Source organism: Hydractinia symbiolongicarpus, chromosome 5 (assembly GCF_029227915.1).
Source record: "Hydractinia symbiolongicarpus strain clone_291-10 chromosome 5, HSymV2.1, whole genome shotgun sequence".
Lineage (NCBI taxonomy): Eukaryota > Metazoa > Cnidaria > Hydrozoa > Anthoathecata > Hydractiniidae > Hydractinia > Hydractinia symbiolongicarpus.
The window spans coordinates 2,527,228-2,545,055 of NC_079879.1; the positions used below are offsets into that span (position 1 = coordinate 2,527,228).

General features: G+C 31.7%; 1 protein-coding gene across 3 annotated transcripts; it reads left to right on the top strand.

Annotated features, from left to right (window-relative positions):
* The first annotated feature begins 997 nt into the window (after window positions 1-997).
* LOC130644161 (coiled-coil domain-containing protein 186-like) lies at window positions 998-17,801 on the top strand. Of its 3 annotated transcripts, none has more exons than XM_057449655.1 (16): window positions 998-1,066; window positions 7,588-7,698; window positions 8,879-9,091; window positions 9,975-10,170; window positions 11,893-12,105; window positions 12,316-12,406; window positions 12,582-12,658; window positions 12,745-12,820; window positions 13,427-13,522; window positions 14,456-14,514; window positions 14,708-14,831; window positions 15,206-15,355; window positions 16,247-16,309; window positions 16,503-16,559; window positions 16,787-16,886; window positions 17,033-17,801. In XM_057449655.1, exons 2-16 carry the CDS (start codon window positions 7,611-7,613, stop codon window positions 17,209-17,211), a joined length of 1,782 nt encoding a protein of 593 aa, XP_057305638.1. In that variant the 5' UTR covers window positions 998-1,066; window positions 7,588-7,610; the 3' UTR covers window positions 17,212-17,801. The 3 variants fall into 3 exon arrangements, with proteins under 3 accessions (XP_057305638.1, XP_057305640.1, XP_057305637.1); XM_057449654.1 differs by lacking the exon at window positions 998-1,066 and adding an exon at window positions 1,225-1,684; XM_057449657.1 differs by lacking the exon at window positions 7,588-7,698 and having other exon boundaries at window positions 1,009-1,066.
* The last annotated feature ends 27 nt before the right edge of the window (window positions 17,802-17,828 follow it).

The following is a 17,828-nucleotide window of genomic DNA, read 5'->3' on the forward strand; positions in this document are numbered from 1 at the left end:
TCGATGGGTCCGTCTTGGGTGAACCGACTGACAGGAAGAAGAAAGACCACAAACCCACAAACCCCAAAATTTGCGAAATTCATTAATTCAGTTAATTCTGCCTACATTCACTTTTAAAAAGTTTGGTGGAAACACCTTTATTTACTAGTTAGTTAAACAAGTGTTTTGAACACTTGTCTTATCTTTTTAAAAAAGAAAAAAGAAAAAAAAAGTAAAAATAGTTACCAAGATGAGATTCGAACACACGACGACTCCCGTGTCGGTGCTCAGAGAGGCAAAAATTTCCATTCTTGTAGGACACATTTGCGTTTTAATACAAGCTCACGAGCTTGTAATAAAAGTAGATTTTTCAATTTACATCGAAATATGTCCTCCGAAGTAGATACAAAAATTGACTTCTTAATTTTGTTACAGTTATTCCAAATGTGTGGTCTGCGGTACGAATTGGAAAATTGACTGTTTTTAGTTTTCCTAAGTGGTGGATAGTATTGATCTGCAGATCTCGTTGTGTATTTGTTATGAGAAATGTGAAAGGTGTTAGTAAATACTTCAGGTGCGTCATTATTTTTTGCTTTGTATTTGAAACAAAGCGTTTGAAAGATATTTAGTTGAAATACATCCAAGGCTTTCATTGACTGAAGTAATGGTCTGGAATGAGTCAGCCTATCTTTAAAAGTGATTATTCTGGCAGCATGTTTTTGATGAAAGTAAAGTGACTGTATTTTAGTTTTATTAGTGCTGCACCAAACTATGTTAGCGTAATTAATATGACTATGTATAAAAGAGTAATACAATTGTATTAGAGATTGTCTGTTTGTGGTACATTAGAAATATATATTTTTAAACTTAATAACAGTTTTTAAATAAACTAGTAACTTTTTTAACATCCTGTATTTTACGAATTTGAAAAGTTTGCGTTAATGTTATATGACGTAAATTGCTGAAAAATAGGTAAATTGCGCTTCGCGCATTATTATTCTTGACAAAACTGCTCTACTGCGAAGCGCAGGTAAAAGATCATAAAGATGGCAGCCCAGATGTTCAAATTTTTTTCTGGTATTTTTTGGTAAATGGTTTTTATTCAAGTTTATATACAGCTAATGTTAGTTTTAATTTCGTAAGGATACAGTGACTTAATGTGTAAGGTCTTCATTCCTACCGCCTTTTTTTGTAGAGTGGGAATCTGTCTAAGGACAGAATCACAAGCTGACCCCCAGAGTTGAATGCCATAAACAATATGAGAATAAATTAGACTATTTTAAACATTTTTAAGCACATTTATGTTCACAAATGGTCTTAGCTTATACATTAGACCTATGCTTTGACTAATTTTTTTAGACAGTACTGAGATATGTTGTTTCCAGTTTAAATGTTGATCAACATAAACGCCAATACAATCACTTTGAGTGAATGCACAATTATTAAGTTTTAGAGTAACATTGTGATTGCGAGTTTTGTTGTTGCTGTGAAAGATAACAAAGTTGGTTTTACTTAGATTCAGAGCTAAACAATTGATATTTAACCATAGGCTTAATTGTTTGAGCTCTTGGTTGATACAGTTTTCAAGCTTGAGAAGACATCAGATTCAAAATATATGTTCTGGTCATCCGCAAAAAGAAAAAATAACAGTTTAGATGAAATGTTAGTAAGGTCTTCATGAAAAGGCTAACAAAATATTTACCAGGTATTTACCAGGTATTAACTGATGCTAGCTAGCTAGATAGTCCAACCAGCTTACAGTACAGTCCAGATGTAAGCATACGCGTACGCTCAAGTTTCACACCTTTTTCTCGGAGGCGGTAGTTGTTTGTCTTTTGTTGTTATTAATTATCTTGCGAGTCTTGTAAGTCATTAACTTGCACGTAATAAACAAAAGATTATTGAAGAAAAAATAGCTTATTATATTTGTGCGTAACTATTGTTAAATAGTGTTAACATAACTATTCCCAATAGCATAATTGCAAATGTTATCAACTCTATCAATGTGACACGAAGAGCCATTGTTTAATATTTTTATTAAACAAATGTTTTGCGTGAAAACTAAATAAACTAGCGAGAAGGCATTGTTGGTTGCGCGGGTTAAATAAAGCGTTTAAGCGATAGAAGTTATTATATTTTAACAAAGATTGAAACTTTAATTTTAATAGAAATGTTTTTTTAGATTGCATTTTAAAACTTTAAAATTGAAAAACGGCGATAGAAATGTTTTTTAGATCGCATTTTAAAAGTTTAAAAACGAAAAACGTCGATAGAAATGTTTTTTTAGATCGCATTTTAAAAGTTTAAAAAACGAAAAACGGCGATAGAAATGTTTTTTAGATCGCATTTTAAAAGTTTTAAAACGGAAAACGGCGATAGAAATTTTTTTTTTAGATCGCATTTTAAAAGTTTAAAAACGAAAAACGGCGATAGAAATGTTTTTTTAGATCGCATTTTAAAAGTTTAAAAAACGAAAAACGGCGATAGAAATGATTTTTAGATCACATTTTAAAAGTTTAAAAACGAAAAACGGTGATAGAAATGTTTTTTTAGATCGCATTTTGAAAGTTTAAAAAACGAAAAACGGCGATAGAAATGTTTTTTAGATCGCATTTTAAAAGTTTAAAGACGAAAAACGGCGATAGAAATGTTTTTTTAGATCGCATTTTGAAAGTAACAGCTTGTGTTTTTTAAATATATCAGATTAAAATCGCGTTTCAATAATTAGTTTCATTGTTAAAAAAAATTAAAATTCAATGGCCTTCGCGTTTAATTTATTCTCGCGCAGAGTATTGTTTTTGAACAATGTTTCTTGCTATGCTTTTGTTTTTAACACGAAGCAATTATTTTCGCGCAATTTGAAAGGAACTTGGTATCCTATTGTTTTTTTTTAATGAAAGCAATTATTTTTGCAAGTTGAGCGTACACGTACGCTTACATCTGGACTGGACTGTAACATGCTTGAAAATTTCTGATAATTTTCAACAAAACTGACCAACGTATTTTAATTCAACATCAAAATATGGGGGAATCATGCTAATTCTCAGTAGCCAACTATTTGATGCATAAATGTTTCACGGCAGATAAATATTAATATTCAACTGCAGTTGCTCCTTGATGCGATACATAGTGGACCTTTCACAGTCAAACCTTTATAGTAAAAATCTTAAATAATAGAATTTACAAGCAAAACGGCATCACAATGTCCCCAAATGGCAAAGATTAAGGAATATTAAGCAATATCTAAAACATATTAAAGATATATATAATAGATATTTTACTTATGAAGGTTTCACCACAAAAGCATTATAATTACGTCATTTGTCTATCATTTCATAATGGCTGCTTAATCAAAATATATACTGGGCCGTGATTGGTTCAACCAGTATTATGACACGAACCCGACCGCAAGAATAGCTATAAATTGGATGATAATTTGCGGGTGTGTTTGAGTCTCCTGATTTAAAGATTACCTCCTGCGAAAAATAAAGTTAATTGCATATGAAAGAGCTTGAAAGGTTGTCTAGGAATTTGAGTATTTTTTTTAAAAATTCTTGATTTGTCCTTTAGAATTTGGAATACTAAAAAGATTCACTAATTATGCATGTTGTCATGAGTATGCTCTGCAAGGGTGTTATATTTAACATTTTGACAAGCCACATAGAGTTAAACATGTTTTCTGGCTGTTCACTTTGACGCTTTAATCATTTTACATAAGTTACAATATTTAGTTACCATAATTATGCTCAATGCTTACTCATGACGTCTTAATTTCGCATAATTAGCACACCTTTTAGGACAAATATCTAAAGAACAGATAAATGCAATGAATTCACTTGTTCAAAATCACGATTCATATTATCAGGGTTGTATTTGGTATATTTCCTAGTTTTGACTGTTTTTGACATGCGCTTTTTGTTGTTTAATTTTCGTATTCAACCTACTAAATCATGATTAATGAGACTTGTTGGCATGACGTCCTGTTCAGCCATTGAAGCAGGGCTGTTCGATGCTATAATGTCGATTAAAAATTTGTGTCCTGCGTTACACGCGTTTATTTTTTAATTATTTGTGTTAAGCCATGCTGTTGAATAATTGCTTTAACTTCTCTATTATCTCATGAATTTAGGTAGTTTACATTCTAAGTCCTATGAGTATATTATTTTTAGACTCTGCACAACAAAGCGATAATGATTTCTCTTATAACTCATTGTAATTACTCAGCAAGTGTTTTGTGCCGTTTGGAGGTCTATATTGTGTTGCTATAAGAACGTGATGCATATTTTTAAAGACAATTTCTATAGCAACGCTTTGGAGTTCATCAATCTCCAAATCTGTTTGCCTAACATAGTTTATGTTGTCATTTATATAAAGCGCTACACCTCCTTTACAAGTATTACGATTATTTTTTTCAATATTATAAGCTGGGATTTTATACAGCTGATCCACATCTTCCGTGGTTGAAATATGAGGTTGAAATATGATAACGTAAAGACATCTATGTTTGGATAAGATGAAAAAATTGCGTGGAAACCACTAAAAGTTGCTAATAAGCCACAAATTTTTTGATGTAATGTATTAAATCCTTTTCTCTTTAACAGTTCTACAAATCATTCTTTCTTTTGCATTTAACAGTTTCAATATTTCAACAAAACAACAACAAGAATAATAGTAAAGCGTAGCGCACGACCGTACTGGCTGCCATCGTGAAATAGAAAATGATTGAGTTTTTAGAGGCACTTATTATCAGACCACTCTGTGCGGCAAAGGTGTTGCTAATCGAGTTGTATTGCTTGTGTCGTATATGTCCCAGAACCCAGACGGTATCCTGCAACAGGTGCCAGGAGTGGTTTCGTGAAGCCTGTAAGACTTTCGGGGAATATGTTTTTCAACAAACACAAGAATGGTTTTGTATGTAAAAATGTCAAAAAAAAAAATAAATCATAAAAACTGAAAAAAATTCCTAAAAACTCAAATCAAATTCTGTGAAAAGAAAAACAACTTTAATTGTATCCTTTTCTGATGTTACGGAAAACATGTGTATTTTTTCTTCATCACAAAAAATATATTCTAACGAAATAGATTCTGTACTTAAACAAAGAATACTGAAAACTTATTGCAAAACTAGCATCTTCCAAATATTACGGTCAAACTCTCAAAAAAATTTAAACTATACAATAAATCCTGTTCTAAAAATTGTATGCTATATATATATATATATATATATATTTATAATTTCCTATCTTATGTAATTTTTGCTGATAAACCAAAAATATGCCAATCATTTTCTTTAAAAGTTTTGTTTCCTCTTTCAAATTTTGCTGATGTTAACCCAGATCTGAGCATATGGTCTATGTGATGTGGTTATGTGTGATTATTTAGAAAGTGGCTCTGGTGTTGATATGGTAAATTCCCCTGTATTGTACACTCTATATATCATTTGAAAATGCATTTCTGCACGTATATACACACAAACTGTAATATTTAATGGAATCAATTTTACAGGAACATCTGAGTGTACTTTTTAAAAAGAATTTAGACGAAGGGTGAAATCAATTTTCTATCATAAAGAGATCCAAAATGAAGGAAGAAGTTGTGGAAATAGTTCTCCCTTTTTTTTGAAAAATTGCATCTGTCGTACGCTTAATACTTGAGTTGGTCTGGGGATGTTTTGAACATTATAACCGGTTGGGCTAATTTCACCCACACTATCCATCCTTTTGATAACTTTTGATAGGTATTCCAAATGGAATCAAACTTCAGGAACAAAATGATAGCAATAATTTTTTGCTTATATCAGTACTTTTTCCATCACATCATTAACTTGACATTTGTTCCAAATACCACTGCTTAACATTTAAATGCTTTAGTTGGTTCTACATTAATTTTGCGTATATTTTCTTCCTAATATTTTACTTCACTTCAGGTGAACTGATACCTGAGGTAAACAACAATATTGCACAAGTTTAATATTTCACTTTGCTTAAAATGATTGGGAAAGTAATCTATGACTCTAGTTTCTTATTTCTCAAAATTGGGCGAGTCTTTGCGTGAGCGAGAGTGATCGCTCTCCCCTTATTGATAGGCCTGACTGTAATGCTAAGCATGCCATGAGTATGTAGTACAAATAAAATCATGAACTACAGTGGTAATTCTAACCAAGGAAACCTTAATCAAGGTTCTACCTGTAGTACTAAGAGTAGTATCAAATCAACTACTTTTTTGTTTCGTAAAAGTAAATTCTGTTCAAGCATTAACAAAAAAAAAATTGTGTTGCATATATTTATGACTATAGGGTAAAAACAAAAAAAATCCCATCCCGGTATTTATAACCCCTCAGGTCCAACCTAAAATTTTCCTCAATAAATTATACATTATGAAATCACAAGTAAAAAAAATAAGTTAGTATTTCTCAATATTGTTCTAGAAAATTGAAGAAAGCTGTATTATTTGGTCTGGTCATTTATTAACATGATACACAACTGTTCTTGTACAATTAATTCGAGTTAAACATAGTAGTTGCATTTTCACAAGACAGGATCAGCTTGTCGAAAGGCCATAAAATTATTCTGTAATGATCTGCATGTGTGAATTACATAAATAATCATCTTTGTTAATGAAAAAAATTACAGATTATGCTGATTCAATATGACATCATTCATCATCATTCTACGCTTAATGTCCGTTTTCCATGCTAGCACGGGTTGGACGGGGTATATTAATGACCCTCTTCCAATCTGATCTAGACTGTGTTAGATGTAAACTCACCTTTCGCTGTATCAAGTCTGTCCTTATAATCTCCTGCCAAGTCTTTCTCGGTCTGCCTCTGGGCTCTGCCCTAGGAACTATCAAGTCTACACTTTCTTACACACTTATCCTGCTCCATTCTTTCCAAGTGCCCCAGCCAATTCAATCTTCTTATCTGGATAACATCTTTAATTCTACGGATACTTAGCTCTTTCTGTCTCTCCAACTGGCGTTACACATCCACCTAACCATTCTCATATCATTCTTTTCTAAACGGTCAAGATCTTCCTGCTTCACTGCCCATGTCTCACTACCGTTTACAACATAACGCTTCTTACACAGGCCTCATACAACCTATTTTTTACCTCAATTGACAAGACTCTGCTGGTCAACAAAGGAAGTAACTCTCTGAACTTTTTCCAAGCAGAACCTATCCTGCAAGTAACACTTCTTCCAACACCCCCTTCACTGCCCAACATATCACCTAAGTAACAGAAGTTCTCAACTGTCTCTAACGAGCCACTGTTGTACATCATTGAAGCGGTAAATACTTCATTCTCTATAATCTCATCTTTGCAACGCTTGCATACAAACTGAATGTCAGCTCTTAACCTTCCACCAATACTACTGCACTTCTTATGTACACAATGCTTGCAAGCCTGACAAAAATGGGATTACTACCAACCCCTTTCCTGCAAACTCCACAAGGCCACTTTCCAATTATACAAGGTCACACTTGGATGCAATGCTACTAATCATGACTTTAGACTTTGCTGTGTTCACCCTTAATTCTTCCATCGTGGTACTGTGTGTCCAACGTACAGAGCGATCTTGCAAAATTTTCTTTTTGTTTTTTTACAGTTATTGAACAAGTAAACTTATAAATGTCCAGCAATTCATTGAATGGTTGGTCAACACCCAAGAAGATGGATGAAGTTGAATTTGTTCCATTGACTCCACAAGATGCTACAGGTGCATATAATTTCAATTTTATCACAACTTGATAATTTGGACTTTTTATTTCTTGCATAATAAGATGTTAACTAGGTAGCAGGTGAAGTTGATGTTCTTTTCCTTTAGGTGCATATAATTTCAATTTCATCACAACTTGATAATTTGAACTTTTTATCTCTTTCATAATAAGATGTTAACTAGGTAACAGGCGAAGTTGATGTTCATTTTCCTTTAAAATTACTGAATATGTGTAATTTCTTAATGTGAATGCACTGAATAAGGTAAATGATGTCATTACATTGCACCTTCAATTTTGAGGATAACTTAGAAATGGGTGGAAGTAACTTATGTCAACTCCTTCATTGGTAACTGCAGACTACCTGAAATTATCTAAAATTTTAACAAGTTAAACCATTTTAAAAATGCACAGGTTAATGATGTCAGCAACAAAGCTTTAAACCCAACCGTTCGTCAAAAGCACACAATCCTATATGTTTTCTTTAACAGCGTTTCAAGCTCTACACATTAGAAAAGTGTATTAAAATTTGAAATGGTTGATGACGTCATTATAAAACCTTAAAACCCTAGTTTGTTCTTAATGTTAAATCTGAGTGTTTATGTTTATTTACTAGAGAAAATTATTATATAACTATATAAAATTATATGCAAAAAAACAAAAATTCATGCATAATAAATATTGAAGTTCGACGCAGAACAAACAGCATTTAATTAAATAAATTTTAGCATTTTCCAATATGTTTTAATTTAACCATAAGTGGGTATATACTGTTTTTAGTGTTGTTAAAGTTGTAATATTTGTCAATTGATTCTTTTCTCAAGGCTGAAATACATGATCATTTTATTAATGACCAGATATCTATAAATTTTTTTTTAATGACGGTTTCTTATTCCTATATTTCAGCCTGTAGAGTTTTTAATGGTTTTCAACGCTTCATACATGGCAGTAAGAGGCAACATAACTATGCTCTGCAAAAAAACAATTTCTTTTGTCAATGTTATATTCTCCATTTTGTTTTTTTTTCGTTCTTTTATATTTGAGGTTTCTTTTTTCCTTGTTATTTTTCCTTGTGTGGAGTTTTACTGTCAGCAAATAATTGCTGACACGAGCCTATCCAATTAAAAACTGCTAGGAAGTGTATTTGCTTTACTGTATGTATAATTTTTTGTTATCTTTCAGGCTTCCACAAGTATTCCAATGATACACATGAAAATTTAGCCACTCCATTTACTGCAAAGAAATTATCGTCACCAAGATCTCAGAAGCGTATCTTTCAATCCTGTCCTAGTATCTCTGAGAAAGTTGAAATAATTCATCAGCAAACTGATGACATGGTACAGAAAGTGATACATAATACCAACAAAACTGTGGGTTATGTATCGCCATACAAAGGTTAGAAATTACTGTTAAATTAGAATCTAACTTGATTCTAATTTAAATGATTTGAAAATATTTTACCTCTTTTTTTTTCGATATGCATCTTGATTTTCCTCACTCCTGAAAAATAAAAGAGCCATCTTCACATATTTTTTATCGCTTTATATTTTGAATACCTAAACTTTTTTAGGAGATCATCTGGACATTTTTGTTAAAATTAGCAGTTTAAGTTGATGGCAACTTAATTATTTGTTCTAGAGGCCTGACCAACTATTTTTTTTTTCAAAAAACCATAAAAAAAATGCTAATACAGATTTTTTTAAAGTTGGCAGTTAATATCGCGAAAGAAAAATGAACTAATTTAAAATGACACAGTCAAACGTAGTCCGAACATATATAGTGCAAATGCATGTGAAACACAAAGTAAAATATGCCTGTCATAGCATCCTCTGTCACAAATAATTTGTTGTTTTTATAAAAGTTGCTTTGCTTAGAATGAATTACGAGTAAGTCTATCTCGAAAAAAGCAAGAAAGAATTTTTTTGTAACTCCCTTGAAAATACAACTTTGTTTTGTATTCTTAAAAATTACAAAAAGGGGTAATAGATTATTTATTTTTATTCCGGCAACTAAGAAACCCAACAAATTTGCTTTGCCTGTGAAATAACTAGTTGCCTTCACCTAAGAACAAAAGTTTGCTGAGACAATATTTTATACATTATCTTGTGTTTGAATTTTCAGTAAAATTGAGTTGGTTAAGTTGCAACTACTTTATAGAATTTATTGTAAACACTGTTGTTTATTTTTAAAAGCGCAAAAAGATAAAATAAACAAAATCTTGTGTGTATTTTACATTTTTTCCCAAATTAGTTCATTTATTATGATTTCTCTTTAATAGCCACAAAGAAGATTTTAACACCCTGTGAAAAGTTTCTTGATAAAACAACAGATAGAAAGGATTATGGTAGCAGTCGAAGTGGTTTAAGTATACAATCCTACACTAAAAGGATGTCTCCATCACAAGCCGCTCAATGTCAAGATTTATTTTCTGCGAAAGATGAAATCATTGAGCAAAAAGATATTATTATGCAAAAGTAAGATTTTGTGTCAAAATTGTCATGTACCAAACGATGTTTTGTTCTCTACTACGTAAGTCTTTAACCCTATTGTTATTTTAAGCCAGAAAAAGAGTAAAATATTGAAATAACAATTTTGGTATAAAAAAGTCTTAAAACTATTGAGTAAAATATAGTATAAACATTATGTCTGTAACAGGCAAAGCGGATGTGTTCATTTTCCTTTGATGTCGCTGAAAAATGCATGTCTGAAATGTTAAATTTTCTAATGTACGCCACAACGTTAATAACACTATTTAAGGTCAATACCTTGTATCAAATTAATGAAGCCATTACAGTGCACTTAAAGTTTTGAGGCCAAAAAACTTGGAAATGGTGACGTCAATGATTTTTCATTGTGTAGGTAACTAGGGACCACCTAGGACCAATTTGGGTAACTTTCTCAAACCTGAGTCCCCAAATCCGTTTTGGAATGAACGGGTTGATGACGTCATCGAAAAACTTTTAAACCCTAAAATCTGTGCAACCGTTTGTCAGAAGTACGCTGATCAAGAAAATGTGTAGGATACACATTTTCTTGATCAGCGTTTTAAGATCTATACGATGAGAGCAACAGGTGTATAAATATCTCAAAAAAAATGTAGACTTTTAACAGGCCATTGCTGACATCAGCAAAATTTGTAAACCTCCATATCTTCTTAAGCGTTTATCAAAAACAGATGATCATACACATTTTCTTGATCAGCAGTTTGAACTCTGTACACATTTAAGAGAACATGAAAATAAGGTTCTATTTTTTTTTTGTTGATGGCTTGCTAACGTCATTAAAATTCAAATGATGCTTTATCGATTAGTCAAGAATAAACGCATTATATACTTTTTGTCTGATTTTTTCCTGACCTCTTGTTGACCAATGAGTCAATATGCAACAGGCATGGCACCATACCAAAAATTCTTTGTCTAACCTGAAGCTAACTAAAAAATAATGAAAAATCACTAAATTGCAACCCTAAAAATGGTATACTTCAGAAGTTAGTACAAAAAAGCTGGCAGGAGGATGAACCTCCTCCATCCCCTCAGGTTCGAATAGTAAATAGTGTTAACCTTCAACATCGTCATAAACCAGTTTTCAAATTGGTGTTTGTTTGTCCCCAAAATTCAATTAAATATAATTTTAGTCTGCTTCTTAACATCAAAATTGTATTTTTATTGTTTACCTCCAATTTGCTATAGTTTAGAGATCATGCTGTTCTAGTTTTACTCCCACCATTTAAAGATTTCAGCCTTTTTGATTTAGACTATTTCATGCCTGTTATGTTAACATGTCTAAATTCATGTTTGCAATTGCTAAGTGCGGTTGTGAATGAGAGAATTTGGGTTTGTACTTCTTAAAAAAGACAGGCGTTTATTTTTGTGTACATGTTAGCATAACTAATGTGAAGGAGAGAGGCTGAATTTGTACTTATTGCATTTGATTGGTTGAAAAAGACGGATTTTATTTTACAACGTTTGGTTTGCCCTCGTAGCTATAGCATTTTACTGTATAACCAGAGTCGAATTCATTTGACCGACTCGGCTAGGATTCTATGCAGGTTGTGCAAAGTTGTGCATTGTTAAGAAGTTTCTAGATGAAATTTAAAACTTCAATTTCAGTTTCTAGTATAGTATCTCTTAAAGTTCACACAACTGTTAATTTTTTTTCTTAATAATTTAGTTTACTTTTACCTTCATTGTATGTAGGCAAAAAATGATAATCACTCAACTGCGTCAAACAAATATAGAACTGGAAGAGCTACTTGTTCAAAAAGAACATCAAATTCAATCAAACAGCAATGAAAAGTTTACGCTTCATTTACAAGAATACCAATATCAAGTTTCACACTTAAAACAACAACTAGTGGAAGCTAAATCAGTAAAACAAGCTGAAGTTGAAAAGTTGCAAAGAAAGCTTGGGTATGGTGTAATCTAGTGTCATTAAACAAACGGATCAAGGAATGCAGAAAATATACTAGCAGTCTAGACATTTTCCAAAATGTTAACTAAATTTAATTTTTTTGTTTTAATACGCATACACAATTTCTCAAATTGCAGTGATCATACTATATTTAGTCTGTTCGTCTTCAACTTTTCATTGCTCTACTTTGTTCCTTTTTTTGCTTTTAGTGAAAGAGAATATGAACTTGGTAAACTTGGAATAAAGTTAAAAGAAATGGAAATAAATAATTCATCTGATGTTACAGTTATAAAAAAAGAGGTTGCGTTTTTATTTAGTTATTAGGTTTTCACTGATGCTTTATTTACAAAGTAGACATTTGGAAGCAACATCATTGACCACACGCAAAACTCCCCCTTTATAGTTGGCAATTGTTTTAGCACCATTTTCTAAAACATTGGAGTTGGCTGGAAAGCTTTTTGTTTTTATGATTCAGTTAGATGAAAAAGTTCAAGAACTTAAACTGAAACAAGCAAAGACAGACAAACTTTTGCAAGATTTTAAAGTTACCAAGTAAGCCAACATCTAAATGCAATTGAAAAAAGCAAGCAAGTTTATTTGTAAATCCTTGTCCTATCCATCAGAATTTTTATTTTTAGACAAGAAAACGCTAAATTACAATCTTACCTTGAAGAACTACCTACTGCCGAAGAGTTTAAAAAATTACGGAAAGAGGTCTGTTTATTATAATAATTTATTGAAAGCATGAAATAGTATTTAGGACAACCATACTATGACTTAAGAAGACCTTGTGGCAAATTTGCTTTACTTCCTATTAATAACGCTGAAAAGAAACCTTGAAGTTGACTAATACAAGACATATTAATAAAGAACAGCCAAAATACAGCATGTGCCAAATCGTCCTATAAAACCTAACACTGTTTTAAAAGTAACAGGCTTTTAAGTTAAAAGTCTCTGTCTGTCAGTCCATCTGCCCTTCCGTTTATGAACGTTAATTTTCAAAACAAACAATGTACACGAAATATTTTGTTAAACTAATCTATAAATGACCATTTTTTGTTTAAAGCTGTGAAAATAACTGAGAATATTATGGAATGCAAAATTAACTTAAACGTTTTATAATTCAATTCATATAGAGTAAATAACAGACAAAATTGAAAACTGTGTTTGGGATAATTTTGAACTGGTTTAAGATGATTTTGATAAAAGGATTATACGGTGCCTTTAAAAAAATTGCAATCATAGTATGTCTGCGAAAACAGCAAGACTGAGTAACCACTACCTTATTTCCCTAATGGCACCATACCATTCTTGTTATAGGTTAAAAATTGTCATCAGGAAAAAGAAGACATACAAGAGAAAAAAGAAGTTGTACATAAAAGATATAAAGAGATTAAAACTGAATACCAAAACAAAGTAAGTGTAACTTATTTGTTACAAAAATTATATAACATTAAACAGTTAAGCATTGCAGGAACCAATCTTTGGCATTCATAAAGGAGTGTAGCAAGACTTTCATATACAGAAAAGCATCACTTTAGAATCGTATCAGTTTGAAAACTATGAAGGTTTAGAAATCCAAAAAAAAAATTCTACGAATTATATATTTGCCATAACCATATGCTGTCAGTCAATTTTGTATGCAATGAGGCAGTACAGTGACCAGATCTATATTTTCTTAGTACCTGTAAAAGCGTTATTTGGGAACCCCCTGCTAAGTAGTTTTATTGCTTCATACCAACGGGTCAACCAAAATGCAGTAAGTATGTGAGACATAAAACCTTAGAACTGGCAAAACCCTGTAAGTTTTTTCAAGGGCAAATTCCCATGTACTTTTACACAGGTAGTAAATAACTAAACTATATGATAATCCTCGCTGTCTGTCTGTAAACCGATTTAAAAAAACTGGTTTTTGTAATTAAAAACGCTATTACAATCGCAACAATAATCATAGAAATAACCCCCGTTCAGGTAAATTTCAATGCTGCATGATACAGGCGGGCAAGGATGCACGACATAGCGATGCGGGAAATATGTATATCAGGGGATGTGTATATGAGAAAAGATTCCAGGGTATATTTTTCCACAGGCTAAACAGCTATAGTGTGTAACAAATGATTTTTGTTTATGGATAAAGAATACTATGCAAACCCGATCTTTCATTTGCCAATATAAAAAGCAATGTTGCCAACTAACACTCATACACACACACAATAACCAGAAGAAAATCATGTAGGAGTTGATATATAATGCATTTCTCTCATGATAAAATAATACACTAACAATGCCTTTAATAAATTTTTTTAAATAAAAATATATTTTTTGTAATATTGTAAAACTCATATGTAGGATATAGAATGTAAGAAGCTACAGAGGTTAAATACAGAACTTCATGATCAAATTTCCAGGTAACAGTTATTTTTAGTAGTACATGCATACAATAGGCTACAAATATTTTCGCAGCCTTTCTTAATTCAGTTTCTTTTCAGAAATAAAATACAATGATTTGCCAGTCTGCCGCATTGACATCAACCATCGCAGAGTATTGACTGAAATTGAAAAACTGTTTCTTATCAATGTCTTGTATGCTCTACTTTTTAGTCTTAGTAATATTCTCGGAAAGTATCGTGCCCGTGATAAACTTGGTCCTGTTGCGATTGAAGATCATGAAAAACTAAAGCAAGAGAATGATATTTTAAAAAAGGAAAGGGAAGATTTAAAGCATGTGAGACAACATGTTATTTGTTTGCTCGATGTTCGAAAAATGCTTGAAATCAATTTTTACCTCTTTTAACAGATTGTATTGAATGCTATTTACAGTACCATTTACACAATTATTTGCATCTCCTATTGTTTCAGATCTACAAATGCAGTGTGAGAAAGATTTGTAATGATTTCTGAATATTGTAATTAAATTTCGTGTGAAAATTTTAAAGCTGCATACGTTGAATGTTGTTTTGGTGAAATTGGACTTTTCAGCTTTTATCATGCTCAGCTTTGCTTTTACTAAGTGTCAAACAAAACTTTATAATTCCAAGGAACAGTTTTGAGTTTTTAACTTACCACCTACCACTGTCATCGTATACTTCTTTTTTGTAGTCACTGGAAAAGCGTCACAAAAAAATGAATCGACTGCATTATGAATTTCTAAGTAAACAAAAATTGTTTGATGAAGATAAGTTGCAACAGAAGGAAACTTTAACTTTGTTAAAAGAAGAATTGCAAGAAAAAAGCGTTACTATTTCAAAGGTAACCATCACATAATGCTTAATTGTTTTAAGCATTACAATGCTGTATCGTAGGTTGTTCTTTTTTTAATTAAATTTCAAGTCAATATCTTCTAACACACCGAAGCAGCAAATTTGTGTGAATTAACAGGAATTCGAAATGTGTAGTGTAAAATGAAAGAGTTAGATAGTTAGGGGACTGAGTAATTCGCTCTGAGTAGCGAATAATCAAAATTAAAACTGTGTTCGAATTATTTTCTGTGTTAAATAATATTAAATCTAACCATTCTGTCGCTGCACTCAGCAGGTTGTGGATATAGAAACTGAACTGTGACCATGTTCCCATTATATTGGGTATATTTTACAACGGTATGAAAATAGATCAAACTAGTCGTAAGCCCGTGGAAAAATCCACGGGTTCATCCGTCCTTTTTATACCGCATTGCGTGCGTCTCGCTACCTGCGAAGAAAAGCTACCATTTTGCGTGACAAACAGACGGACGGACGGACGGACGGACAGACGTATACAGGCATTATAATATAGATAAGTGTTACTTTTTTTACACATTTCCCCCTAATCATGCAGATGGAAACAGTTAACCAGCATACTTTTGCACCAATATCTTTTTTATTTATTTGTTCAATTTTTGTTTATTTTTATTATTATGTCATGTATACCACTATACATTAGAGCGCAACACCCCAAAAATTATGCTACTTTTACACTGAGTTATGCATGGTTAAATCAGCAAAAAATCTATTTTTATGCGCATTTTTGTGACACGCCTTTTTGAAGCCCCGAAGTCCTGCAATTTAATTTAAAATGTCACAAATGATATTTGGTGTGCTGGAAACATGGCCTGTAGTCGACTACAAAAGTTTGATAGATTTTTCCTAATTTTTCTTGTAATAGCTTTCTGCAAGGTCTCAAGAATTGCTGGAAAATAACCTTGACTTACAACAAGATCTCATTAAGGTACGGATTAGGATCTCGTTTTTAACACTTCTGTTAACATTTTGTTTAATCAAGGAAAGTACAAAAGATGAATTGATTTTTGTGTTATTTAAAGCAAGTTTCATAAGACCAATTAAAAAAACTTTCTATCGCTTTTTGGCTTGCTAGTTAATTTTTGTGTATTTAATGCTGTAGTGCCGACTTCTATTTATAGTATAAAGAAACATATACAGAAGAATATCAAGTAAAGCTGAAGTCATTATTTAAAGAGGTAAAAGGGGAATCACTATAGAAAACATAATATACACTATAGTTACAACCATGAGCTAGAAGAATAATACATGTTTGTTTTTTAAACTTTCCTACTGGTAATTAGAAGCATTTATTACACTTAGCTTAAATTGACCTGTTGTCATTTCTCTGTCTGTTCTAAGCACTAGTATACCACTTCAGCATCATTTTTAAACTGTTGTTTGATTTTCAACTGTACTGATTTAGATATCTCATTGTTCTGATGATGTTGGGTCATTTGTTACGTTATGTGCTTCTAGAATGAAAGGAAATGACCCTAGTTTAAATGCATTACTTGGTTTACAAGGTAATTGATCAATTAAATATAAGCATGTCAAATTATTACCATTCTACCTAGGTGTTCCTGATATATATTCTTGAATAGATTGGACATGTCTTAGTAGTTATCGAATTATGTACTTTTTTGAGTACATGTTTTTCGTCTTGTTTCAGATTCACCGGACAAAAGTAGTGCTCGTCTACCAGGCGAATGCGAAACAACAGATTTAGAAGCAGTAAAATTAAAACTTGAATTATTAGGTGGTATACGAAGCCATATCGAGGAGTTACGACAGATGCTCTCAGAACAATATGCACAAGAAATTGGTGATAACATGTGTGTCACTCAATAGAAAATCGTATTTGATTTTCTTACAAAGCTCCAGTTTCTTCTTAGAATTTGTCTTTTCTGTTGGTCATAGGTTAGACATAGAGTAGTTAGATTTTTTTATCTGTCATATTTTTTTACATTTTTGTTTGTGGAAAACAAAGTTCTGTTTTTATGTTAATTTGTGTTTGGAGTATTATGAGAGGATCAATGAGGTGGTGTGTAGTAATGCATAGACATTTAATTGTTAATCTGTTCGTAACAGTAGGATGGGGTTGTAATTCTTTATGTTACGTTTGAATTACGTTATTTTGATAAGAGTTTTGTATTGCATTTTTCAGTAAAAACGGAGATAAAGAATTTTACAAAAGAGTTTGAAACATGGGAGCATTAAATATTACTTCATTTTTAGTCTACGTTATTTATAAATCAGCAATTTCTTTATTTAGGCTTGCGTTCGATTTTTTGGTATTGGATGTATGATGTATATATGTGTATGTCAAGAGTTTTGTTATGAGATTTGTAGATATCATTAATTTATTATTTAAATTAATTTATTTTTAAAAGTTTTGTTGAAGCCATAGAATAGATGGAATGATAGGAATTCTTGTTTAATTTTACCACTGAATAGTAAAGTGTTTT

Excerpts from the sequence above, each read along its gene's own strand:
- LOC130644161 (XM_057449655.1), top strand. The coding sequence starts at position 7,611 with ATGTCCAGCAATTCATTGAATGGTTGGTCAACACCCAAGAAGATGGAT. Across the intron at positions 12,407-12,581 it reads TTACAGTTATAAAAAAAGAG|TTAGATGAAAAAGTTCAAGA; the intron begins GTTGCGTTTTTA and ends TTTATGATTCAG. Across the intron at positions 16,887-17,032 it reads TGCATTACTTGGTTTACAAG|ATTCACCGGACAAAAGTAGT; the intron begins GTAATTGATCAA and ends GTCTTGTTTCAG.